Source organism: Balaenoptera ricei, chromosome 21 (assembly GCF_028023285.1).
Source record: "Balaenoptera ricei isolate mBalRic1 chromosome 21, mBalRic1.hap2, whole genome shotgun sequence".
Taxonomy (NCBI): Eukaryota; Metazoa; Chordata; class Mammalia; order Artiodactyla; family Balaenopteridae; genus Balaenoptera; species Balaenoptera ricei.
Window position 1 is genome coordinate 34,765,630 of NC_082659.1, and position 27,418 is coordinate 34,793,047.

The following is a 27,418-nucleotide window of genomic DNA, read 5'->3' on the forward strand; positions in this document are numbered from 1 at the left end:
AGTCAAGGGACTCTTTCCTCTGTTCTCATGTTCTGCCATACCCCATCCAACACCCCCAAACTCTGTCACAGATTCAAAACCCCTGCAATAAGCAACACTTTGCAAACCATCTTGAACTGTCTTCCCTAGAACCTCCCAGCCGCAGCCCATGTTAAGTCCCCACTGAGAGGCAAAGCCTAAGCCTCCTGTCCCTAGAGCAGCGACACTTTCCTTGGGCGTAACTGGGGTCATGAGTCAACTGACCTCCACTGATTTGGCTGCATTACTAAGAGGCTACCACCTGAATATTACTGGGGACGCATTCAAAACGCAATGTCAGCATTTCCGTTTCTCCAGCAGGCCATTTCTGGAGCACTTAGACAGTTTCAGTCACGTATTTAATTCACTTGGAAAAACAAAAACAAGTGGAAAGAGGTATGCCTATCAATCAAATTCAAATAAAAACACTGTCCTAGTCTCTCTACTACCTTTCTCTATGGTCTTCTGAGTTTGGGCAGTGTTTTGACAATAGATGAATGGTCAGTATAAAGAAACTTCAAGAGTATTTTTGAAATGATAAAAATGTGCCATCATTTCTTTGTAAAGATTTTTTTTAAAAAAGTACTTTCCAAAAATCAATATAAACTTGCATCTTACACCCCTCTTATGATAAGCAACAACTTCTGTTGCCCCTTCCAATTTCCAGATCAACCCATCTTGATTTATCTCTCTAAAATGGTACCTGGAGAAATACAGTTACTCCAGGCTGGAGCGTTAGAAAAACAACAAGAACGGTGGAGTCAAGATGGCGGAGTAGGAAGACAGAGTTCGCATCTCCTCACAAAAAGGGCACCAACTAGGCACTGGTGGGGGACCTTGGACCCCTAAGAGGATGGGAGAAATCCCCACTCGACCAGGTAGGACGTGGGAGGGAAGGAGGGGGGGAAGAAAAGTGGAGGTGGGACGGGACTGGCACCCCTGGGGGGGAGCTGGGGGAGGGGAGAGGTTCCCATGCTCGGAGGCACCCACTCATAGCAAGAGGATCAGCAGGGAAGGAGAGGGACCTTCACGGAATCAGGGGACTGGAGGGTAACGCGGCCAGCACCTCCCCCAGCCCCTCGGGCCCCCATGAGCCTGCTGGGACCCCGGGCCTGAACCCCTGCCCCCGCCAAGGCCTCTCCTGGTGGCACAGTTCCTGGGCCTGAATTCCTCCCCCCCACCAAGGCCTCTTCCAGCTGCACGAGTCCTGGGCCTGAGCCCCCAACACAAGGCGTCTTCCGGCTGCATGAGTTGCGGACCTGAGTGGCCCCGGCCAAAGCCTCTGCCGACTGCGTGGATCCCAGGTCTGAGGCCCACCCCGACAAAGCCTCCTCTGGCCACGTGGGTCCAGGTGGGCCAAACGCTGCCCCCCTCCAAGGCCTCCTCCAGCCCCTGTGGGTGTGCCTGTGAACACCTGTGCCCCAGCTGGCCTGCATGGGCACATGTGCTCCAGGCCAGCTCCAGGAACAGATGCTGGTGAGAGGAGCACACGCAGACGTAGGGCTGACGTAGTGAGTCCAGAGACCTACCTAGAGGTCTTGGAGGGCCCACTGGGGAGGTGGGGGTTGGCTGTAGTTCACAATCAGGAGAAGGACACTGATAGAGGAGGCACCAGGGAATATTTTATTTTTTTACTTTTTTTATCTCTTATTTTTTTTCTTTATTTTCTTTTTTCTTTTTTTTTTTTGCTTTTGCTGTTGTGGTTCTGTTTTGTTGTTTCATTTTTATTATTTTTTCCAATATATTTTTAATTTTTCTAATTCTATTTTTTATTTTTTGTTATTGTTCTGCTCTTTTCTGTTTGTTGTTGTGTTTTTTTTTTTTGTTTTTTTTTTTTTTCTGCACTGTACAGCTTACAGGGTCTTGGTTCTCAGGCCAGGCGTCTGGCCTGAGCTCCTGTGGTGGGAGCACCAAGTCTAAGCCAGTGTACTAACAGAGAACTTCAGGTCCCAGGGAATATTAATCAGTGTGAGGTCTCCCAGAGGTCCTCATCTCGGCACCAAGACCCAGCTCCACACAACTGCCTGCAAACTCCAGTGCTGGACACCTCAAGCCAAACAACCAGCAAGACAGGAAAACAGCCCCACCAATCAAAAGAAAAATAAGATGACAAAAAAATATGTTACAGCCAAAGAAGCAAGGTAAAAACCTACAAGACCAAATAAATGAAGAGGAAATAGGCAACCTACCTGAAAAAGAATTCACAGTAATGATAGTAAAGATGATCCAAAATCTCAAAAATAGAATGGAGGCACGGATCAAGAAAATACAAGAAATGTTTAACAAGGACGTAGAAGAACTAAAGAACCAACAATGATGAACAACACAGTAACTAAAATGAAAAAGGTACTACACGGAATCAATAGCAGAATAACTGAGGGAGAAGAACGAATAAGTGAGCTGGAAGATAGAATGGTGGAAATAACTGCCGAGGAGCAGAATAAAGAAAAAAGAATGAAAAGAAATGAGGACATTCTCACAGACATCCGGGACAACATTAAACACACCAACATTCGAATTATAGGGGTCCCAGAAGAAGAAGAGAAAGAGAAAGGGTCTGAAAAAATATTTGATGAGATTATAGTCAAAAACTTCCCTAACATGGGAAATAGTCACCCAAGTCAAGGAAGTGCAGAGAGTCCCATACATGATAAGCCCTAGGGGAAACACGGCGAGACACATATTAATCAAACTAACAAAAATTAAATTCAAAGAAAAAATATTAAAAGCTGCAAGGGAAAAACAAAAAATAACATATAAAGGAATCCCCATAAGGTTATCAGCTGATTTTTCAGTAGAAACTCTGCAGGCTAGAAGGCAGTGGCAGGATATACCTAAAGTGATGAAAGACAAGAACATACAGCCAAGATTACTCTACCCAGCAAGGATCTCATTCAGATTTGACAGAGAAATCCAAAGCTTTACAGACAAGGAAAAGCTAAGAGAATTCAGCACCACCAAACCAGCTTTACAACAAATGCTAAAGGAACTTCTCTAGGCAGGAAACACAAGAAAAGAAAAAGACCTACAAAAACAAACCCAAAACAATAAAGAAAATGGTAATAGTAACATAGATATCGATAATTACATTAAATATAAATGGATTAAATGCTCCAATCAAAAGATACAGATTGGCTGAATGAATACAAAAACAAGACCCATATATACAAGACAGTATATATGCTGTCTATAAAAGACCCACTTCAGACCTAGAGACACATACACAGACTGAAACTGAGAAGACGGAAAGATATTCCATGCAAATGGAAATCAAGAGAAAGCTGGAGTACCAATACTCATATCAGATAAAATAGACTTTAAAATAAAGAATGTTTTACAAGAGACAAGGAAGAACACTACATAATGATCAAGGGATCAATCCAAGAAGAAGACATAATAATTATAAATATTTATGCACCCAACATAGGAGTGCCTCAATACATAAGGCTTAAAAGGGGAAATTGACAGTAACACAGTAATAGTGGGGGACTTTTAACCCCCCACTTACACCAATGAATAGATCATCCAGACAGAAATTCAACAAGGAAACACAAGCTTTAAATGACACAACAGACCAGACAGACTTAATTGATATTTATAGGACGTTCCATCCGAAAGCAGCAGAGTACACTTTCTTCTCAAGTGCATACAGAATATTCTCCAGGATAGATCACATCTTGGGTCACAAATCAAGCCTCAGTAAATTTAAGAAAACTGAAATCATATCAAGCATCTTTTCCGACCACAAAGCTATGAAATTAGAAATCAATTACAGGGACTTCCCTGGTGATGCAGTGGTTAAGAATCCACCTGCCAATGCAGGGGTCATGGGTTTGATCCCTGATCCAGGAAGATCCCACTTGCCGCAGAGTAATTAAGCCTGTCTGCCACAGCTACTGAGCCTGCGCTCTAGAGCCGGCGAGCCACAACTACTGAGCCCACGTGCCACAACTACTGAAGTCCACGAGCCTAGAACCTGTGCTCCACAATAAGAGAAGACACTGCAATGAGACACCCGTGCAGAGTAGCTCGCAACAAAGAGTAGCTCCCGCTCACTGCATCAAGAGAAAGCCCACATGCAGCAATGAAGACCCAGCGCAACCAAAAATAAATAAATAAATAAATTTTTTTTTTAAAAAAAAAGAAATCAATTACAGGGAAAAACTGTAAAAAACACAAACACATGGAGTCTAAACAAATGTTACTAACGAAGAGATCACTGAAGAAATCAAAGAGGAAATAAAACAACACACAGAAACAAATGACAACGACAACACGATGACCCAAAAACCTATGGGATGCAGCAAAAGCAGTTCTAAGAGGGAACTTTATAGCAATTCAATCTCACCTCAAGAAACAAGAAGAACCTCAAATAAACAATCTAACCTAACACCTAAAGCAACTAGAGAAAGAAGAACAAAGAAAACCCAAAATTAGTAGAAGGAAAGAAATAAGGATCAGAGCAAAAATAAATGAAATAGAAATGAAGAAAACAATACCAAAGATCAATAAAACTAAACTGGTTCTTTGAGAAGATACACAAAACTGATAAACCTTTAGCCAGACTCATCAAGTAGAAAAAGGAGGACTCAAATCCATAAAATTAGAAATGAAAAAGGAGAAACTACAAATGACACCGCAGAAATACAAAGGATCATAACAGACTACTACAAACAACTATATGCCAATAAAATGGACAACCTGGAAGAAATGAAAAAATTCTTGGACAGGTACAACTTCTAAGACTGAACCAGGAAGAAATAGAAAATATAAACAGACCAATCACAAGTAATGAAATTGAAACTGTAATTTAAAATCTTCCAAGAAACAAAAGTCCAGGACCAGGTGGCTTCACAGGTGAATTCTATCAAACATTTAGAGAAGAGCTAACACCCATCCTTCTCAAATTCTTCCCAAAATTTGCAGAGGGAGGAACACTCCTAAACTTGGTTCTACGAGACCACCATCACCCTGCTACCAAAACCAGACAAAGATATCACAAAAAAACGAAAATTACACACCAATATCAGATAAACATAGATGCCAAAATCCTCAAAAAATTACTAGCAAACAGAATCCAACAACACATTAAAGGATCATATACCACGATCAAGTGGGATTTATCCTAGGAATGCAAGGATTGCAAGGATTCTTCAATATAAGCAAATCAATCAATGTGATACACCATATTAACAAATTAAAGAAAAAAAACCACATGATCATCTCAATAGATGCAGAAAAAAGCTTTAAGACAAAATTCAACACCCATTTATGATAAAAACTCTCCAGAAGTGGGCACAGAGGGAACCTACTTCAACATAATAAAGGCCATATACGACAAACCCATAGCAAATATCAATCTCAATGGTGAAAAACTGAGAGCATTTCCTCTAAGATCAGGAACAAGGATGTCCACTCTCACCACTATTATTTAACATAGTTTTGGAAGTCCTAGCCACAGCAATCAGAGAAGAAAAAGAAATAAAAGGAATACAAATTGGAAAAGAAGAAGTAAAACTCTCACTGTTTGCAGATGACATGATACTATAAGAGAAAATCCTAAAGATGCCACCAGAAAACTACTAGAGCTAATCAATTAATGTTGAAGGATACAAATTTAATGCACAAAAATCTCTTGCAGTCCTATACACTAACAACAAAAAATCAGTAAGAAAACAATCCCATCTACCATGGCAACAAAAAGAATAAAATACCTAAGAATAAACCTACCTAGGGAGACAAAAGACCTGTATGCAGAAAACTATAAGACACTGATGAAAGAAATTAAAGGTGATACAAACAGATGGAGAGATATACCATGTTCTTGGATTGGAAGAATCAATATTGTGAAAATGACTATACTCCCCAAAGCAATCTACAGATTCAGTGCAATCCCTATCAAATTACCAATGGCATTTTTCATAGAATTAGAACAAAAGATTTTACAATTTGTGTGGAAACACAAAAGACTCCAAACAGCCAAGCAATCTTGAGAAAGAAAAACAGAGCTAGAGGAATCAGGCTCCCTGACTTCAGACTATACGACAAAGCTACAGTAATCAACACAGTACTGGCACAAAAACGGAAATATAGATCAATGGGACAGGATAGAAAGCCCAGAGATAAACCCACACACCTACGGTCAACTAATCTATGACAAAGGAGGCAAAGATAGACAATGGAGAAAAGACAGTCTCTTCAATAAGTGGTGCTGGGAAAGCTGGACAGCTACATGTAAAAGAATGAAATTAGAACACTTCCTAACACCATACACAAAAATAAACTCAAAATGGATTAAAGACCTAAATGTAAGGCCAGACACTATAAAACTCTTAGAGGAAAACATAGGCAGAACACCCTTTGACATAAATCACAGCAGGATCTTTTTTGACCCACCTCCTAGAGTAATGAAAATAAAAACAAAAATAAACAAATGGGACCTAATTACACTTAAAAGCTTTTGTACAGCAAAGAAGACCATAAACGAGGTGAAAAAGACAACCCTTAGAATGGGAGAAAATATTTGCAAACAAAGCAACTGACAAGGGATTAATCTCCAAAATATACCAACAGCTCCTGCAGCTCAATATCAAAAAAACAAACAACTCAATCAAAAAATGGGCAGAAGACCTAAAGAGACATTTCTCAAAAAAGACATACAGATGGCCAAGAGGCATGTGAAAAGATGCTCAACACTGCTAATTATTAGCAATTATTATTAGCAATTATTAGAGAAATGCAAATCAAAACTACAATGAGGTATCACCTCACACGGGTCAGAATGGCCATCATCAAAAAATCTACAAAGAATAAATGCTGGAGGGGGTGTGCAGAAAAGGAACCCTCTTGCACTGTTGGTGGGAATGTAAATTGATACAGCCACTATGGAGAACAGTATGGAGGTTCCTTAAAAAACTAAAAATAGAATTACCATATGACCCAGCAATCCCACTACTGGGCATATACCCTGAAAAAACCATAATTCAGAAAGACACATGCACCCCAATATTCATTGCAGCACTATTTACAATACTCAGGTCATGGAAGCAACCTAAATGTCCATCGACGGACGAATGGATATAGAAGATGTGGTACATATATACAATGGAATATTACTCAGTCATAAAAAGGAATGAAACTGAGTCATTTGCAGAGACGTGGATGGACCCAGAGACTGTCATACAGAGTGAAGTATGTCATAAAGAGAAAAACAATTATTGTATATTAACGCATACATGTGGAATCTAGAAAAATGGTACAGATGAACCTATCTGCAGGGCAGGAATAGAGACACAGACGTAGAGAACAAACGTGTGGACACAGGCGGGAGGGGCGGGGGGGGAGGGAAGTGGGGGTGGGATGAATTGGGAGATTAGGATTGACATGTATACACTAGCATGTGTAAAACAGATAGCTAGTGGGAACCTGCTGTATAGCGCAGGGAGCTCCACTTAGTGCTCTGTGCTGATCTAGATGGGTGGGATTGGGGGTTGTTGAGGGAGGTCCAAGAGGGAGGGGATATATATATACATATAGTTGATTCACTTCGTTTTACAGCAGAAACTAACACAACATTGTAAAGCAACTATACCCCAATAAAAAAATTTAAAAAATAAATAAATTAAAAACAAAAAACAAAAACAGTACCTAGCACTTCATCTCTGCATACCTAAATTAAAATGCACACTCTTCACCCTCCATGATTCTGCCCCTTTCTAAATGGTTATCTTTCTAAACCTATCTCTCACAGATATGCTTTGCAAACCAACCTGGGCAGTTTCCTCCCTGTTCTCCAAACAATTTGTATTTTCTGCCACCACACCCTTGCTCATACCCTTCCCTCAGTCTGAAATGCCCTCCCCAAAACTCGATTAATCAGAATACTAGTCATTCTTTAAGAAAAGTGCAACTTTCACCTCCTCCATGAAGCCATCACCAGCACAGCTGAAAGTGATCATTCCCTCTCTCTGACCAAAGAATTAGCCCCCAGGTGGCAAGGACTGTCTTCTACTTCTTTGTACCATGACAGTGCCCAGCACAGGTGACTAGCACATAATAAGTGTTCATCAAATTGATTTGTTTAATAAATGCATGCACACTTACACACCTGCAGAATAACATCACACTAGAAATAAATAATACCAACCATTTTTACCAAGGCAAATAAGGAACAGGAGGTTTAAAATGTCATTCTGATTTGCCTCAGGTACACTTGGAAAACTACAAAACCTATGAGTAAGGTAGACCCAAACTCACCCACCAATAAGTCAAAGGACTGTGTAGACATTTGATAGTATCTCTATATAGTGAAGTAAAAATCATGTTTTATCAAAGTTAAAAACAGCTTAATTAGCACAAAATCACAAAGTTAAGGCTATGCCAAGGAGGAGTTTTACACAGTCTTGGGGTGATGACAGTCAGTACTTCCTGCGACAAAGTGAATAAATGACTAAGTGCCCCAAATCTCAAGCCTAGAATGTTAGGTATTTATGCTACATAATAAAAGCAGAATGATTTTTTTAAAATAATTTAGCTGTTTTATACTTCATTAAGAGTCCCCAACTACTGAAATATCTAATAAATATTCATTATTAAGGTAAAAGGAATTATTGATATACACTGCATTCTTGCTAGCCCCAGGTATTAGGGAGCCCATTATATAATCCCATCTAACACGTAAAGCAAAATGAATAGTTAGCATTTGACTTCTTCAACTGAACAACAGCTATCAATACATTAGGTCAGATTCCTTGTCTACCCAAAACAGAAATCAGTGTCAGAAATCAGCGATGGAGTTGAGGAGAGTCAGGATTGTACTTTTTCTAAATGTCAGCTTCAAAGGTCAGGAATATGATGATGATGATGACCACAATAAATAATAATGGCAGCAAACACTTCCATAGCATTTATTACATGCCAAGTACGGTTTTGAGATCCTTACATATGTCAATCTACCTAATCCTCAAAAGATTTCTGAGACATGTATCACTATAAGCCCATTTTACAGATGAGAAAACTGAGGCAAAAATAGCTTGGACAACTTACTCAAGGTCACGCATCTCATAAGTTACAAGGCCAGAATTGACGCTCAAGAAGCCTAGCTAAAGAGCCAAGGCTCTTAACCACATTCAGTACCCTTCTCTGCCTGACTCCCAAGACTCCTATGGCCTTTATCTCCTGCTGATTGAGTACCTTTTCTCCATCCGCACCACTGCCTTCCTACCTCTGTGAAACCTGTTTGCTTTAATTATTCACTAATAATTCTACATCTTCCTAAGGTGTAGAACTCAGAAATACAGGATGTGATTCTAATAGCCTGTTTTAGGTAATTTCAAGTCACTTCTTGATTTGAAGAATTCTCAGCTTCTGAGATTTGAAATTTCAATAGCACTTCCTATCTGTTACCTGAAAGAGGAAGGTAGGGAAACACTTACTAGTATCTGGAGTTTTCTCTTCAGATCTGCCAAATAAAAATTCATATTTGGCCTTGGCAACACTCTGGGAATGTGCTGATGTACTGTTAACCCAAACAAATGTCTCTGCCTGCAAAATTAGAGCAAAACAAAGACATCATTAAAAGTACATCATAAAAAATACATCATAAAGCAAATCAACCAACAAGAGAATGGTTATGACATTTCTACTTGATAGAATGCTATACAGCCATTAAAAATGAAACATAAAAATCATAACATAAATCAGAATACAAGATGATCACAGCAAGATTACAACTATATAGAAAGATAAACATATAAACATCTATAGGGGAACATGAAAAATATGAAAAGTTTGGCTTGATTGGAGGGCAGAATTATGGTAGAATTTCTAAAAATTAAGTATATGTTATTTTGCAATAAGAAAACTGTATTTTATTTTTAGACACATCATTTTCCAAATGATTATCATTACCCACAGCCCATAGCAGGAATATTTCTGTGCATGGGTTCTGCTAAAGTATGTCAACAAAAAGTAGTCTTTCCCCAAAAGAGACCACATTTTTATTTAATCAGGAACACCATTTAGCCAAACAGGAGTACCAGGCATTTATACTTATTATCCTAAATTCAAGCATCTGTCCCAGTGTCCTTTGGAATTCCTAAATGTCCCTTATTTGAAAGAAAAACTACAAAGGTCACTGAAGTGGTTCACAACATGATTCTCAATTCCTATCACCCTTTTCCTGGCTGCTTTAGGCAACTGCCAAAAATCAGGAGTGCCTCCTTTCTCTGGCCTAGGATTAATTAAAAATAAGTAACAAGGCAGAAATTTCAAAACACAAAGAAATTTGACCGAGTCCAATCAGGGAGTCATTATTCTGCCTCTTCACTTCGAACTCAAAAATTAAAACCAGGATCCAGATATTACCACACTGGTTTCTACCATCTAATCATGAGACATCTTTCTCATGTCTGAGCAGCAACTGACCATTCACTTTAGGAGAGAGGAGCATGAAGGGTTCTATCAGCAACCAGGCAGCTACTTCAAGGAGGGAAATTTTATGACGTCTGCTTTACCCTTTGGAGCAGAAATGATTGACAGCAGTGAGGAGGCCCATGGCTGGGTTATGAGTACCTCCATCACCCTCTGCAGACAGGTTCAGTGGGCAGGCCTCTCTTTGTTCTTGAATAACAATATCAAAGACCTTCTTGAACAATTTCAAGATAGCAATTTCTTAAAATAGCTCTACAATCACTTAATGTTCACAATGTGTAAAATTATTCTTTCTGGAAAAGGTGCACACTCCTCTTGGAGTTGCATGCTTCATAATCACAGGCTGTTAATTATCCTTTTCCCTGATGGAGAGGCAATATTCACTTGTTGATGTGTTTAGGGAGCCTCAGGCTGATAAAGGAGGAACTTGGTGCCCTAATTTAGGTAGGGGGTGGTTAGGAAAGGCTCTCTAAGGAACCAATACCTGAAGAGATGAGAAGGACGGGAGCTGAGGAAGGGCAGAAACATGCAGCTGAGCAGAGGGTCACACACAATGGCCTCAAAGTATGAAAGGACCAGGTTACCCAAATAACTGAGGGAAAGCCAACGTGGCCACAGAATAGTGGGTACACGGGCAAGTTTAGAGGTGGACCAGAGAAACAGCACAGCACAAACACTGGAAAGGAGGCAGGGGCCAAAAACACAGGCTGCAGGTCAGGGAAAGCCTTGACGGGAAGCCACCGGACGGTTCCAAACGTACGGTGGTTACTAACATTTTTAGAAGATCATTCACTGACACTTTAAAAAAATCATACGGTTCTTATAGGGGAAACTGATTGGAGTAAGTCAAGAGGAAGGAGAGACACCAGTCAGAAGTGCGAATGAGAATGCACGAAAGTTTCAAGTAGGATGATGGCAATGGAAACAGACAGAAGTAGATAAATGTGAAATATACCTGTAGGGAGACTCTACATAAATTTTCTGACAAACTGGGTTTAAGGAATAAGGGAAAGGAAGAAATCAAGCATAACTGTAATGGATAACATTTACTAACCACTTAACTCCAGGCCAGGCTGTTCCAGTGCAATACCTGGGATGTCTCATGTAATACTCAGAACAGTCCTATGAGGTGGGCACTGCTGCCATCCCAGTCTCACAGGCAGAGAAAGGGAGGCTTGTTGCTTGTCCAAGGTGACACAGCTAGTAAACCGTGGACCCCAGATTCAGATCCTGAATCCAGAACCCATGGCCCAGAGAATGATCCCAGGAATCTGGTTTGAGCAGCTGGGTGGTGTGTTGAGATGGGGGAGACTAGAGAAGAAACACTGTCATTAGATTACATTTGGGCCTGAGGTGACCTCAGGAAAACAATAGAGAAGAAGATTTTAAAGGAAAACTCCATTACTTGGGAAAAGAATCTGAAAAAGACTGGACATATGGGGAATTCCCCGGCGGTCGTTAGGACTCTGCGCTCTCACTACTGAGGGCAGCATCGATGAAGCAGCAGTTTTAAGAAATTCCAGGAAGGTAATTTTTGACACACAGTCTTAAAGCCTGGGAACTATTCTCCAAAGAAAGGTTCCTCTTGAGCAAGAGTGCTTAACCTCAGAATTTTGGAAGTCTGAAGTTAGACAGGGAAAAAAATTACATCTTTATTTTCACTTACCTTAAACTGAAATGTAGCTTTTTTTTTCAAATATGCATGTACTCAACAAACCACAGTATTATTATCAGTAACTGTAACTTTGTCACCAGTTGAAATCACAGCCATTTTCACTTCATGTAACAATTACTGCAAATACCTTGAACTATCATTTATACCCATCCCTACTTTGAAATGATAGTAGTTACAAGACCCACCACTAAATCTTACTATGAATAAGAAAATACAATATATCACCATATCACACATTTGTTTAATATTTTGGTACCCTATATAATTGGTTTCTTTCGTAGCTCCGTGTATATTACTGTATACACTTAAAAAGCATTATTCTGACAAGAGATCAAGAGCTTTACCAGACTACCAAAAGGGGCCACAGCACAGAAGAAGGTTAAGAGACCCTGTTCAAGAGCATCCATCCTTAAACTGCAGTGCATGGTCTATTAGTGGCTTTGTAATCAGCTGTGTAGGTCATGGCCAGATTTTCTTTATAAATAAGTTTATACACACACATACATATTTAACAGAATAAAATGGAAAATATCAAAGTAAATATAGCACTTGGTAAGATAACCATTGTTTTATGAAACTTCTAAGAGTGTGTGTGTGTGTGTGTGTGTGTGTGTGTGTTTTGGGTCATGACGTAAAATATATTTTTCACCGTGAGTCCAGATCAAAACTGTGGCAACACAGTGCTCCAGAGCGGTTCTCAAACTGAAGCATGAATTAGCATTACCTACAGGGCTTGTTAAAGCACATATTGGGGTTTCACCCAGAGTTTCTGGTTCAGGGGGTCCGGGACTTGGGGCCTGAGAATGTGCGTTTTCTAGCACCTTTGCCGGCGATGTTGATGCTGCTGGTCCAGGGACCACATTTTGTGAACCACTGCTCTAGACCAGCATTTCCCATGCTTTACTGTATATATGAACTGCCTGGGAGTCTTGTTAAAACACAGATCAAGCAGGCCTGGGGTAGGGCTTGAGACTCTGCATTCCTAAGAAGTTCCCAGAGGATGCTGATGCTGGTCCACAGAGCACACTTGTGCTAAGGTTTGGAAGTGAAGCGGTGTTCAAAGCACACTCAGACTCTCACAGAAGAGAAACACCTGTTAAAAGGATGCTCTAACCAAGAGTAAAAGATACTACAGGGCTCCACTCTAATAAAACACTCCATACTCTGAAAATTGTGGGGAACCCCAAAACCCAACATTCAGGCCCAGTCAAAGCACCACCATTCCCCTGACTTGCCCAGCGAAATAAAATTCACTCCGCTTATAATAATTAGTTATTCTTAAAGCTAGATGCCCCACTGCCCTTCCCATGCCAAGGGTTACAAGTCTTCACCCACCTACCTCCACAACAATTTTTGCAGGTCAAAAAATTTTTACTTGAAATACTCAGCACTACTTTTTCTTCTGTATTACTAACTGAAAAATATATATTCTTTTTTATCACAGCCACTGTGATAAAGTATGGGATATGAAGTAACATTAGCAAATGGACTGTCAGCTGATCCAGACTTGAATCCCAGGTGAGACTCCCACTCAATCACACTAACGTTCAGTCCTGGACTTCAGCTTCAGTCTTAGACTTCAGTTTCTTTTTATTGACAAAAAGAGTTATTCAAATTCATCTCTAAGGTCCCTTCTAATTCTGAAGCACAGAGATTCTTCACACTTCTGAGCCACCTTCACAGATATTTCATTAAGGAGGAATAACACAAGTCTTTTCCTTGTGATAAAGTTACAGTGACATGGTCACCATAATATGTAAGTCGGCAGTCCATCTTTAAATGGACAGGACAAGTAAAATCTCAACCTTACATTTTACATGGCTTTTCAAATTTACAAAGAATTTTCACCGAATATCATCCAAGTCTCAAGATGTTGCTGATTATAATTACCAATTTCAGATACAAGAGAAACACTACTGACATAAAATAATTTTTTTAATTGCCTAACTATAAAAAATCAAGAGGAGAAAGCAGAAAGCTGCAAGCAAATTTTAGAAGTAATTTTCAGTTGATTTGGGAGGGGAAGTAAGGGGTCGGGGTGGGAGAGGTGGAGACAGGGCTTGAGGGTAGTCTGAGGAGGGTGGCATGCTCCTTCACATCCTTATCATTTCAATTTCAGGATCATGTTCAGAGGATATGAGACCTCTAAAGTCAGTCAGGGCTGAATATTATAAAGTGCTTTAGGCCAGAGAATATTAAAAGCTAAACTAATGACTATAAAAGTAATGTTTCACAACTCACTCAAAACTAATATGATTCCAACATTCACACTCCATGCCTGATCCCACTCAATCCCATCTGATTCCATCACCCAGAAGTCAGGCCCACGGAAGCAGGGCACCGAGCACGGCAACTCGAGTGCAGGCAGCACTAGAACCTTAGTGCCGATGCTGCCAAAGGCAATGGTTGGGTGTTACGGGCAGAACTGTGTCCCCCAAAATTCATATGTTGAGTCCTAGCTCCAGCACCTTACATGTGACTGCATTTGGAAACAGGGTCTATAAGGTCATTAGGGTGGGCCCTAATCCAGTACGACCAGTGCCCTTATAAGAAGAGATTAGGACACAGACACACATAGAAGGAAGCCCATACAAGGACACAGGGAGAAGGCAGCCAGCCATCTGCAGGCCAAGGAAAGAGGCCTCCGAAGAAACCAACCCTACTGACACCTTGAGCCTGGACTTCTTAGATTACAGACCTGTGAGAGCATAATTTTCCCTCTGGCTAAGCTACCCAGTCTGTGGTACCTTATTATAGCAGCCTATCATCAGGGAGGGCTGAAAGAGTTAAGAGCAAATGGAAAGTTGTTTAAGATGACAGGTAACTTAGGTCTGTTAAAAGGGAACAGAACCAACCAAGCCACACCAAAGAATACTCAAAGGCAAAGGAAAGGGGGCAGGCGGAAGGTGGAAGGAGGAGGGGCTAACACAAGCAGGACTGGTGAAAAGGAAAGGTTATCAAGCAGTTAGATCCCCAGATCTGCTTCACTGGAAAGTTTGCCGCCCCCCACTTCATTCAAGCAAAAGACTGGAATTTTATTCATGGGTGAGATTTTTCACAGAACATCTCTGGCCTGGGGGACACCAAGCACAACTGATACGAGGACACCAGAGTAGAAAGGGGACTTGCTTGCTGGATGCTAAGATGCTTAGACTTCTTCTCCAGCTCTGTTCCCTGAGCTGGTCTACGAGCAGGTAACCACAGTAGCAATGAGCACACCCAGCCATTCAACATCCAGTTCTTTTATTTCACCCAACCTATGGAGTGCTGCACCCTGGACTTTACCCTGCAGGCAAGAGATCTGAAGAGCTTTCTCTGCAGAAAGCAACCACCTCAAGAAGAAAGACCTAAATAGTTACGTCAGGGGTCCACTGATGAATGGCCTAACCAGCTCCTCCCCACAGTGAAGCTCAGAACTTCCAATTGGCTATTTAGACCCACTATTGTATATATGTACCACATCTTCATTATCCATTCATCTGTCAATGAGCATTTAGGTTGCTTCCATGTCTTGGCTATTGTAAACAGTGCTGCAGTGAACACTGGGGTGCATGTATCTTTTCGAAGTATGGTTTTCTCTGGATACATGCCCAGGCGTGGGATTGCTGGATCACATGGTAGTTCTGTTTTTAACTTTTTAAGGAACCTCCATACTGTCCTTCAGAGTGGCTGTTATCAGTTTACATTCCTACCAACAGTGTAGGAGCGTTCCCTTTTCTCCACACCCTCTCCAGCATTTACTGTTTGTAGACTTTTTTTTTAACTTTTTATTTTATATTGAAGTATAGCCAATTAACAGTGTTGTGATAGTTTCAGGTGCACAGCAAAGGAACTCAGCCATACATATACATGTATCCATTCTCCCCCAAACTCCCCTCCCATCCAGGCTGCCACATAACACTGAGCAGAGTTCCCTGTGCTATACAGTAGGTCCTTGTTGGTTATCTATTTTAAATACAGCAGTGTGTACATGTTGATCCCAAACTCCCTGACTATCCCTTCCCCCCATCCTTCCCTCCTGGTAACCATAAGTTCATTCTCCACAGTGGCTGTATCAATTTACATTCCCACCAACAGTGCAAGAGGGTTCCCTTTTCTCCACACCCTCTCCAGCATTTATTGTTTCTAGACTTTTTGATGATGGCCATTCTGACCAGTGTGAGATGATACCTCATTGTAGTTTTGATTTGCATTTCTCTAATACTTTGCAATACTGAGCATCTGTTCATGTGCTTTTTGGCCATCTGTATGTCTTCTTTGGATAAATGTCTATTTAGATCTTCTACCCAATTTTTAAAAATATTTTACTATACTTCATTATTTATCCTTCCATCTACGTATAGTTCAATCCTTCCTTTTATATCAGTATACTTCAAAAAATATTTGTAGACATCAAGTACACTTCCTCCTAAAAACTTTAATATGCATATAACCACCTAAAGGTCAATATTTATTTTTTAACATCCTTATTGGAGTATAATTGCTTTACATTGTTGTGTTAGTTTCTGCTGTGTAACAAAGTGAATCAGCTCTACGCATACATACATCCCCATATCCCCTCCCTCTTGCATCTCCCTCCCACCTTCCTTATCCCACCCCTCTAGGTGGTCACAAAGTACGAGCTGATCTACCTGTGCTTTGCAGCTGCTCCCCACTAGCTAGCTATTTTACATTTGGTAGTGTATATATGTCAATGCCACTCTCTCACTTCGTCTCAGCTTACCCTTCCCCCTCCCCGTATCCTCAAGTCCATTCTCTACATCTGCATCTTTATTCCTGTCCTGCCCCTAGGCTCTTCAGGACTTTTTTTTTTTTTAGATCCCATATATATGTGTTAGCATACGGTATTTGTTTTTCTCTTTCTGACTTACTTCACTCTGTATGACAGACTCTAGGTCCATCCACCTCACTACAAATAACTCAATTTCATTTCATTTTATGGCTGAGTAATATTCCACTGTATATATGTGCCACATCTTCTTTATCCATTCATCTGTCGATGGACACTTAGGTTGCGTCCATGTCCTGGCTATTGTAAATAGTGCTGCAATGAACATTGTGGTACATGACTCTTTTTGAATTATGGTTTTCTCAGGGTATATGCCCAGTAGTGGGATTGCTGGGTCATATGGTAGTTGTATTTTTAGTTTTTTAAGGAACCTCCATACTGTCCTCCATAGTGGCTGTATCAATTTACATTCCCACCAACAGTGCAAGAGGGTTCCCTTTTCTCCACACCCTCTCTAGCATTTACTGTTTATAGATTTTTTGATGATGGCCATTCTGACCGGTGTGAGGTGATACCTCACTGTAGTTTGGATTTGCATTTCTCTAATGATTAGTGCTGTTGAGCATCCTTTCATGTGTTTGCTGGCAATCTGTATATCTTCTTTGAAGAAATGTCTATTTAGGTCTTCTGCCCATTCTGCCCATTTTTTGATTGCGTTGTTTGTTTTGTTTTTTTTTTTTTTGATATTGAGCTGCATGAGCTGTTTGTATATTTTGGAGATTAATCCCTTATTGGTCACATCATTTGCAAATATTTTCTCCCATTCTGTAGGTTGTCTTTTCATTCTGTTTGTGGTTTCCTTTGCTGTGCAAAAGCTTTTAAGTTTAATCAGGTCTCATGTGTTTATTTTTGTTTTTATTTTCCTTACTCTAGGAGGTGGGTCCAAAAAGATATTGCTGCAATTTACGTCAAAAAGTGTTCTGTCTATGTTTTCTTCTAAGAGTTTTATAGTATCCAGCCTTACATTTAGGTCTTTAGTCCATTTTGAGTTTACTTTTGTGTATGGTGTTAGAGAATGTTCTAATTTCATTCTTTTACATTTTTTCCCAGCACCGCTTATTGAAGAGACTCTCTTTTCTCCACTGTATATTCTTGCCTCCTTTGTTGTAGATTAACTGACCAGAGATGCATGGGTTTATCTCTGGGCTTTCTATCCTGTTCCATTGATCTATAAGTCTGTCTTTGTGCCAGTACCATACTGTTTTGATTACTGTAGCTTTGTAGTATAGTCTGAAGTCAGGAAGCCTGATTCCTCCAGCTGTTTTTCTTTCTCAAGACCGCTTTGGCTATTTGAGGTCTTTTGTGTTTCCATACAAATTTTAAGGTGTTTTGGTGCATTTCCTCATGATTACATTCAGATTATGCATCTTTGACAGGAACGTCACAGAAGTGATGTTATCCACTCTGCATCCTATTTAGAGGCACAGGATTTCAATTTGTCCCATTCCTGATCATATTCACTTTGATCTGCCAGGCCTCTCTACTGTCAACTGAGAACTTTCTCTCTGTAATTAATCAGTATTCTGTGGAAAGACTTAGAAACTATGTACAGTAAGTCCCCTACATATGAACGAGTTCCATTCTGAGAGCACATTTGTAAGTCCAATGTGTTCGTAACTCCAACAAAGTTAGCGGAGGTACACAACTAACACAATCGGCTATATAGTACTGTACTGTAATAGGTTTATAATACTTTTCACACAAATAATACATAAAAAACAAACAAACAAAACAAAAAGTAAAGAAAACATTTTTAATCTTATGGTACAGTACCTTAAAAGTACAGTAGTACAGCACAACAGCTGGCATACAGGGGCTGGCATCAAGTGAACAGGCAAGAAGAGCTACTGACTGGAGGAGGGAGAGGAGGTGGGAGATGGTAGAGCTGAAGGATCGTCAGCAATAGGAGACAGAGGGCAAGCTGCAATTTCACTTACTCCTGCCGTTGATGGAACGCACGTTCGCATCTCTGAAAGTTCACATGTAGGGGACTTACTATAAATATTCTGTTCCTCATCAAACCTGCAAATTATAAATTTATTTTTATCAGTAAGGACTGAATTTACTATTTTATCCAATGAGCTGTGATCCACTACTTTCGTTATTCATTTCAATGTTCAAGCTGCCTGATTTTGGCCAGTGGAAGCTCTTTCCAGCCGGCTTCTGTTCTCCTTGACACATCCCCAGTATTCTCTGAGCACCTCTTCACTTTTGGTACAACAGGACATTCCAGGCCTCTCCCTGGAATCAGCCATTTCTCTAAGAACAAAAACCAACCCAAAAACCTGGTCCCTTTCAATGAAGAATATTGTTTAGTATGATATATAAGAAATGGACATTGAGCAGCTGGGTGTGCTCACTGCTACTGGGGGTACCTGCTTGTCGACCAGCTCAGGGGACAGACCTAATAAATTTTAAATAGGACCCCGCACATGCGTGCGCACGCACACACACACTGCAGTGGGCTAAATAAGGGCCCCCCAAGATGTCCACATCCTAATTCTCAAAACCTGTGAGTGCTGCACCATATGGCAAAGACTTTCAAAATGTGATTAAGTTCTTTCATACCTGGATTACCCAGGTGGGCCAAGATTTGTGGCAGGAGAGAAGAAAGTCAGAGGAAAGCAGAGTAAGAGAAAGGACGCCATGCTATTGGATGGAGGAAGGAGCTAAGAGCCCAGGAATGCAAGGAATGGAACTCCAGGCTGTAAATGCCAGGAAACGAACTCTCCCTACAGTCTCCAGAAAAACCACTGCCCTCCTGACACCTTGATTTTAGCCCATACAATTCATTTCAAGCTTCTGGCCTCCAGAACTATGAGAGAATAAATTTCTGTTGTTTTAATCCACCAAGTTAGTGGTACTTTGCTTTAACAGCCATAGGAAATTAATGCAGACACACAGAAAATATGCATATACAAATACATACTTTTATATGTTTATTTCTGTATCTATCTAATAAAAAAACCCATGAGTTCACACTGACATGTTTACTGTAAGTATATCTCTAATGCTTTCAAGTACAAATGAGTTATTAATGAAATAATCAGAGACTTAATGAGTAATTGTTATTCCACCTATATTGTTCCCTGTTATTGAAGTTCATCCAAATATACTTTGCTCTTCCACTATAATTAAGAAATTTGTATAGATGAAAGACAAAGAAGGAAAATCATCCACTCCTTCAGCTTGCCTGGCTATAAAGAGAGAGATTCAAATCCTGTCATGTGCAGCATTTTTCCCTTTAAAAATATATTTGACATACGCTTGCACATAAACAAGTGGAAAAAACACCAGTGTTTGAGAATAAGGGGATGGCCCACGTAATCTGCAATTCCCTACAACCAGCTCCTACTCCCTTGAAAGGCTAATTGGATAGATTGTCCAAAAGCCAGTAACAGTAACCAAGTAAAACTGGGATTGAGAGCCTCTCAAGAGCAGAAAGAGTCCAAAAACAGCCAGGGGACAAATGGGATAACAGAGCCTCCAAACCCTGACTTCTAAAGGTTAGAAACAGCATCCAAAGCAAAGGGCAAAGCAGGAATGGACTACCAGGCTACGGAGAAGACTGTGGGGGAAAAGGCAGGACTCACCTCATCACTAGCCAGACCTGCTGCCAGTCTGCTTTAACTGTGTGAGCGCAGAGACAGGGCTGAATTCACGGCCTTTTTAAAAGCCCCTGGAGGTCCATTCTCATCTTCCCACCAGCTGCCATCCATCTACTCAGCCCATTTCCCGAAAGCACACTCCCCTGGGAAGGGCAAGTGGGGGCTCTGTTGCTCCTCCAGACACAGAAGCCAGTCTGGGGGGAGGGGGAGGGGAAGGGGGTGCAGGAGGCTCCAGAGCAGAGACACAGAGTCCCCACCCCGCCTGCCACTGACATGCGTGTAAAGGCAGAGGGAGGGGTATGACAGCAAGCCTTCGGCCAACGCAAAGGCTCTTTCTTTGATACTCTGCATCTTGGACCCATTTTATAGTTGTCTTCCGACCAAATGGAAAGATTATATGCCCTTCTAGGGACTGCGCCTTCCCTGGCTTATTCACAATATATTATGGCTTGTTACAAATGGTGATAGTGCCTTTTTTTTTTTTTTTTTTTTTGGAGTGTGATGTAGAAAGTTAGGGGCTAAGAAACTAGGATGATAAACATTCATTTGTAACAAAGCCTCCCATAAAACTAATGTAAGACACAGGGATCAAGTTTTCCTGACGGCTCCTTCACTAAGGCACCAAGTGACTAAAGTGTTGGAGAGCTTCAAAGAAAGAATTTAACAGAAAACTAGCAATCAAATATTATGCACTCACAATACATCCTCTGCCTTTCCCACCATTTCATAACCCATAATGACAGAGGGTGAGACCCTTGATGGCAAGTGTGCAGACCCAGTGATCTAAGTCTTCCTTCTGCCTTTCTCATTTCTCTGCCTACTACTACCTACCTTTTTGCCTTCCTCAGGCGCTGGATCTGTGTGCTTCTGATAATGTTTAAAACTAATAAACGAAACAGACAATATAAAGGTCCAGGTTTTAAAAAGAAAAACACACATCTGTAAGCCTCAGAACACATGTCCTTACTTGCTACAGCTCTCACCCAGGAGGCTGGGGCCTTCCACATGCTGAGAGCAAGTCAGGACTTAAGTTGGGTAACAAGGGGGAATGATGGAAAGCCACAGAGAACTTTAAAAGTCAGCCCAGCATAACCAGGATCCCTGGGAGGAAATCAACCAGACTTTGAATAACAACATTCACAAATGTTCCTCTGTGTACTCAAAAAACAACAGAGGAAGGCTAGGTACTGAGAACAGTCAGAACAAGTGGTAGCAAAGCTGACACAGACTACAGGCTCACAGTGAGTGTTCATAAATATTTTTCCTGAGTCCTTATAAACTCAGCAACCTAAAAAAGCCTTGAAACTTTGGCAGAAATACCACAAATTACATAAATGAAAACTAAGTATCAGCCTATTCACCAAAATCTAAGCTTCACAAATATGGAAGTAACTTCAGTTTTTTCAAATTTTCTACTAACTTCTGAAACAAAATTAAATTCACTCTAATTTTTTAAAAACATGTCATTTGGTACTTTGACAAGAAGGAAAAATAGGTGCTAACTGTGAATTCAGGGTGGGAATCATGAAAAGTAAGTATCTTCTCACCTGGTTTGCTACATCTTTATTTTCCTTAACTTGAAAGTCACCCCTGGATGGCAGCTCTGTGTTTTAGTGGAACATGTAATACCTAGAACTGGATCTTGCAGTAAGACATGTTAAAGACTATTCTTGATTAAGGTAAGAAAACCAGCCATAATTTTCTTCTCAAAGAAGGTATGTGAGTGATCAAATAAATTAGTTTCTACATGCAAAGTATAAGTCGTTCACCCAATATATATATTTATGTTTGTATGTATACAGAAAATTACTGCATGTATGGAGAAAAAAGTGTCTCAGGACAAACACAAACATTCTGAAAGTCATAAAATCCAGGCTGTAATTTAAGCTAAACCAGCACATGAAATATTAGAAATAATATAATCATTGCATTAATTTCTACAAGAAAATATACAATCCACTGAAATTTTACCAAAGGAAACTATCTCCAAGTACGGGCCCCTCTTGAAAAACACCAAATGACCACGAGTTTGATATCACAAAGAAGATCAGAAGAGTCAGGTCATCCCCCTGGGAAGCATCTGGTTCTGCCTGCAGGACATAAACCCTGACCAGATGATACAAGCATCTCATCCTGGTGTTAACAGATGCCTATTATGAAGAAATGTGCATGCACTAAGGTAAAAGGATCTATAAAACACGTATCTGTCACGTCAAGGTAAAGAAGAACACCAAAGAGAACATAGCATAAGGTCCTAAAAATAAAAATTTAACAAAAATTCCAAGTCAATTTTCAGATAAATAATACTAGTTATCTATAGTCTTGATGAAATTTTTAAATTTTTAAATATTTATTTATTTATTTATTTATTATTTCACTGCATCAGGTCTTAGTTGCAGCACATGGGATCTTCGCTGTGGCATGCGGGCTCTCTACTTGTGAGCGTGCAGGCTTAGTTTCCCCGCGGCAGGTGGGATCTTAGTTCCCCGACCAGGGATAGAACCCGTGTCCCCTGCGTTGGAAGGTAGATTCTTAACCACTGAACTATCAGGGAAGTCCCAAAATTTTTAATTTTAATTTAAAATGATACAGAAAGTGAAATATATTATGTGGGTGCCTAATAGCCCTGTTAATTACCAGTAAAGCCATTTCTTCAAAGTGACCTGTCAAGGCATTTGCCTGATTTTCCACTGATGATTTCTCAGCATCCCAGCTTCAGGCAAGTCTGATGGGAAGTCAATAGGTAAAAGGCACAAACTGACATGGTGACCTGGATTTTGATTTCAGAAGATCTCCATTCTTTAAACTTAAACATTGTCAGGATACCCACACTACCTGCAATACTAAAATGTGCCCATTTTACATATTTAGCTTTAATAAAGACACAAACTGGGACTTCCCTGGTGGCGCAGTGGTTAAGGATCCTCCTGCCAATGCAGGGGACACGGGTTCGAGCCCTGGTCCTGGAAGATCCCACATGCCGCGGAGCAACTAAGCCCATGCGTCACAACTACTGAGTCTGTGCTCTAGAGCCCGTGAGCCACAACTATTGAGCCCGGGCGACGCAACTACTGAAGCCTGCATGCCTAGAGCCCGTGCTCTGCAACAAGAGAAGCCACCGCAATGAGAAGCCCGCGCACTGCAACAAAGCGTAGCCCCCGCTTACCGCAACTAGAGAAAGCCAGCACGCAGCAATGAAGAAGCAACACAGCCATAAATAAATAAATACATTTATTTAAAAAAAAAAAAAAAAAGACACAAACAATTCATCATAAGCCAAAATGAGTAAATTTCTCGGAAACAAACTGCTTACGTAAACATGATAAAAGTAAATAATTCTTCCAGGACTTTAGGACTTCTAGGTCCCATTTGGTCAATTACCTCTTTGGAGACATCAAGCTATGCTTGGTGCCCTGATAGAGTTCATCAGCCTCACTCACAGAAGCAAGGGATCTGAGAATTGTCTTGTTCTGACTCATACTTGAGAGAGAGAACACAGGAGGAATGAAACACTCTAGAGCAGTATTTCTGCTGGCCCAGGGTCGGCTGGCAACATAGTCCCCGGGGTGCTTGTGGATAAACCACAGGCTGCTGAACTCCTCAGGCCCACTGAATCAGACTCCTGAAGGGGTCGCAGGAGAAGCTGACTTTGTACCTAACTCCTCTAGCTGATTCTCAGGTGTGCTAAAGTTTGAGCACTACTATTCTGGAGCTCTGTGGGGTATACAAGTGAGCCCTCAAAAAGACTAAGGAACAGCAGGACAGCTGAGCAAGGAATGAAGAAGCCCATTCCTCTTAGGTCACCTCCACCATCCCTACAACACAAACCACAACCACAAAATACCTGGGAAAATGTACTAGCAGTCTTCCTGGCTTACTGTGGGCATTTTACAACTGATGTTAAAGCTGTTTACCAATGGCTTTAAACTTGTGCAGTGAGTGAGAACAGCGCTATCAGTCATAAAGTTGCTTTCGGACCCAAGCAATGCAAGGAATACAGCATGGGGAAATGCTCCTGCTACAGTAACCAGGCCAAGTCACCCTCACAAACGCTGGCTTTCCAACAGACAGTGCATGAGCTAAAGAATAATGAGTAAATGCAAATTACCTTTGTTCTTGTTCCTAAATGCAGAACACTGGAGAATAAATGATTCACCAAAGGTTTCTGCACTTTATAGTTTTAAAGGCATTTACCCTACTCCCCACACACCCACCCACACATCCCACAGTCTGATCACCACAGCGTCTGAAGATGAGAGGTTTGTTCTATTTTTACATCTATAATTGGAATATAAAATTAATGTGATAAACTATATTTTTTATGTTAAGTTCGAATAACAAAGTGCTTTATTAAATATTATTAAGAGTTAATTTTAAGAATGCTCGTTTGGGCTTGCTGGAAACCTAGAAACTGACTTGTTTCTGTGGAAAAATAAAAGTAGAGTTCCAATTAATTAAACTATAAACTTTTGAAATTCACATATGAAAGTTAGAGATTACCTACACATTTTATTTACCTATACATTTAACTGAGGCTGACAGCTCACATCAATTTATGAACAAAGACTACTGATGTGACTCTGATTACAGATCCCTAATTTTGCTTGGGGGAGCTGAGAACAGTCATCTTCTGTACAAGAGCAAATTAATTAAAAACATAAGGAATGGTAGTATTATTAACACTTCCTTTATTTGGAATACCATAAACCAGCAAACATATATTCAGAACATAGAAAGTAGATTTTTCAGAATGGTCAAAGTACATATGCTGGGCTTCCCTAGTGGCGCAGTGGTTGAGAGTCTGCCTGCCAATGCAGGGGACATGGGTTCGAGCCCTGGTCTGGGAAGATCCCACATGCCGCGGAGCAACTAGGCCCGTGAGCCACAATTACTGAGCCTGCGCGTCTGGAGCCTGTGCTCCGCAACAAGAGAGGCCACGATAATGAGAGGCCCGCGCAACGCGATGAAGAGTGGCCCCCACTTGCCGCAACTAGAGAAAGCCCTCGGGCAGAAATGAAGACCCAACACAGCCAAAAATAAATAAATAAGTATGTGTCACATTTAAAAATATATATATTTAAAAAAAAAAGTACATATGCTTAAAAATCCATGCAATTAAATATATATATATAATTCAGGAGAGTCCCAAGGTTCTCCCCTTGGGGGGTCCTTAAAAATGGACAATTTGGGGAAATTTCATTATTTTCTAACTCTTAAAAGACTCCAAACAGTTTATTAGTGAGAAGGACTAACAGCAAGCTGACACTATCAAAAATAAAAAATGACAACCACAAGTCTGACAGGAAAGACAAATAATAAAAGACAACATAAACAAAGATAAAAGACTAGCATGGACTGGGGAGTAAATATTTGCAACATATATTTAAATATCCAAAATACAACAAATTCCAACATATCAATAAGAAAAAGACAAACACAATAGAAAAACAGGCAGAATATAAAAACAGACTATTTGAGAAATGTAAATACAAATGACTAATATACATTAAAAGATGTTGAACCTTGCTAATAATCAGTGAAATACAAATTAAAACAAAAGTTACCAAACTTTACCCATCATATTGGCAAAGATTAAAATATATGAAAATAACATAATTTCCTCATATGGAATTAACAGTAGTCTGACTTTATAAGGTTTTTGAAAGGATAAAGGAAGATAACATGTGAAGCACTTAGAAGTGTCTGGAACATTTCAAGTGTCCAAGAGATGTTAGTTGCTACTGTTATCATTATTACTACATTTGTATTTCTGTATTATTTGGTTTATACATCTCTCTTATTTATTCAACTATAAGCCCTTGGACCACAGGAATTAAGTGTGTATTTTTTAATAACATAATTGTTACTCAAGAACATTGTTGATGTATTCTCATTTCAGTAATATATATCTTACTTTCTTGAATATGTAAGTCTACCATATGACTAACAGAATTATTAATTTATCTATTTCTTACTATTATAAATAATGTTGTAGTGACTAACTTTCTACACATTTCTTTACATTCTTTTCTGACGATTAGCTCAGGAAACTCTCCGAGAAGTGGAATTTTGGGGTCAAAGGAGCTGTCCTCCAGGGAGCCTGTACAAGCAGTGGGGGGAACTGTGTGTCCAGTCATGTCTGAAACCCGATCCAAATCACAGTTCTTGGCACATTTAGACACCTAGTAAATCGGATGAATGGAAGGAAAGACAGGAAGTTGACAGAAAGGGACATTTCTGGGAAAATGGTATCATTTGAAGCAAGGCAGGCCACTGGAGAAGTGCAGAACGTGTTCAGAAAACGACAGCTAGTCCAGGCAAGCTGACTGCAGGACCTAAAGGGAGGCTGAGAAGATGAGGCAGCTCAGTGCTTCTCACCCTGCAGGGCTTCCACACACTTGGGGATCTGCTAAACTTCTGGTTCTGACTCCACAGATCCAAGGAGGGGCTGAGACTCCGCACTCCTAACAGCTCCCAGGTAACGCCGATGCTGCTGGTCCACGGACTGTACTTCAAATAGGAGAGCAGCAGTGAAGAGGCAGATCAGCACTAAGGAGTTTCAAACGTCAGCTTAAACAGCTTGGACTTCGGTATTCAATTATTTGGTCGTCAGTTTAAGGGAGGGGTTATATTAGAAGCTTCTGAGCAAGAGAGATCTAATCACCAGACAAAAATCAAGTAAGAAAAATCCTTATACCAAATTACCTACCAAGTCTTTCTTAGGAGATGGCTTGTTTTGTTTGTCACTTTAATATTTTCTCAGTTTTGCTTAATGTTGTATACAAAGTTGAGGCTATTTTGGCAAAGTATCAGTGCTTTACATATATCCCTCTCTAGATTAATTTTTTTTAATAATGGAAGAGACAATCAACAAATAAAAGCAAAAGGATGAAGGGT

At 40.3% G+C, this 27,418-nt stretch overlaps 1 protein-coding gene across 4 annotated transcripts in view; it reads right to left on the reverse strand.

Annotated features, from left to right (window-relative positions):
- The window catches only part of PSD3 (pleckstrin and Sec7 domain containing 3), a 585,012-nt gene that overhangs the window by 504,563 nt on the left and 53,031 nt on the right, over positions 1–27,418 (reverse strand). For 2 of the 4 annotated variants that reach the window (XM_059909726.1, XM_059909723.1), the window contains exon 2: positions 9,453–9,561. The exons of the other annotated variants lie outside the window; for them this stretch is intronic. In XM_059909726.1, the coding sequence (XP_059765709.1) occupies positions 9,453–9,561 (109 nt within the window). The remainder of the gene's footprint in view (positions 1–9,452; positions 9,562–27,418) is intronic. 4 annotated transcript variants of the gene reach the window in all.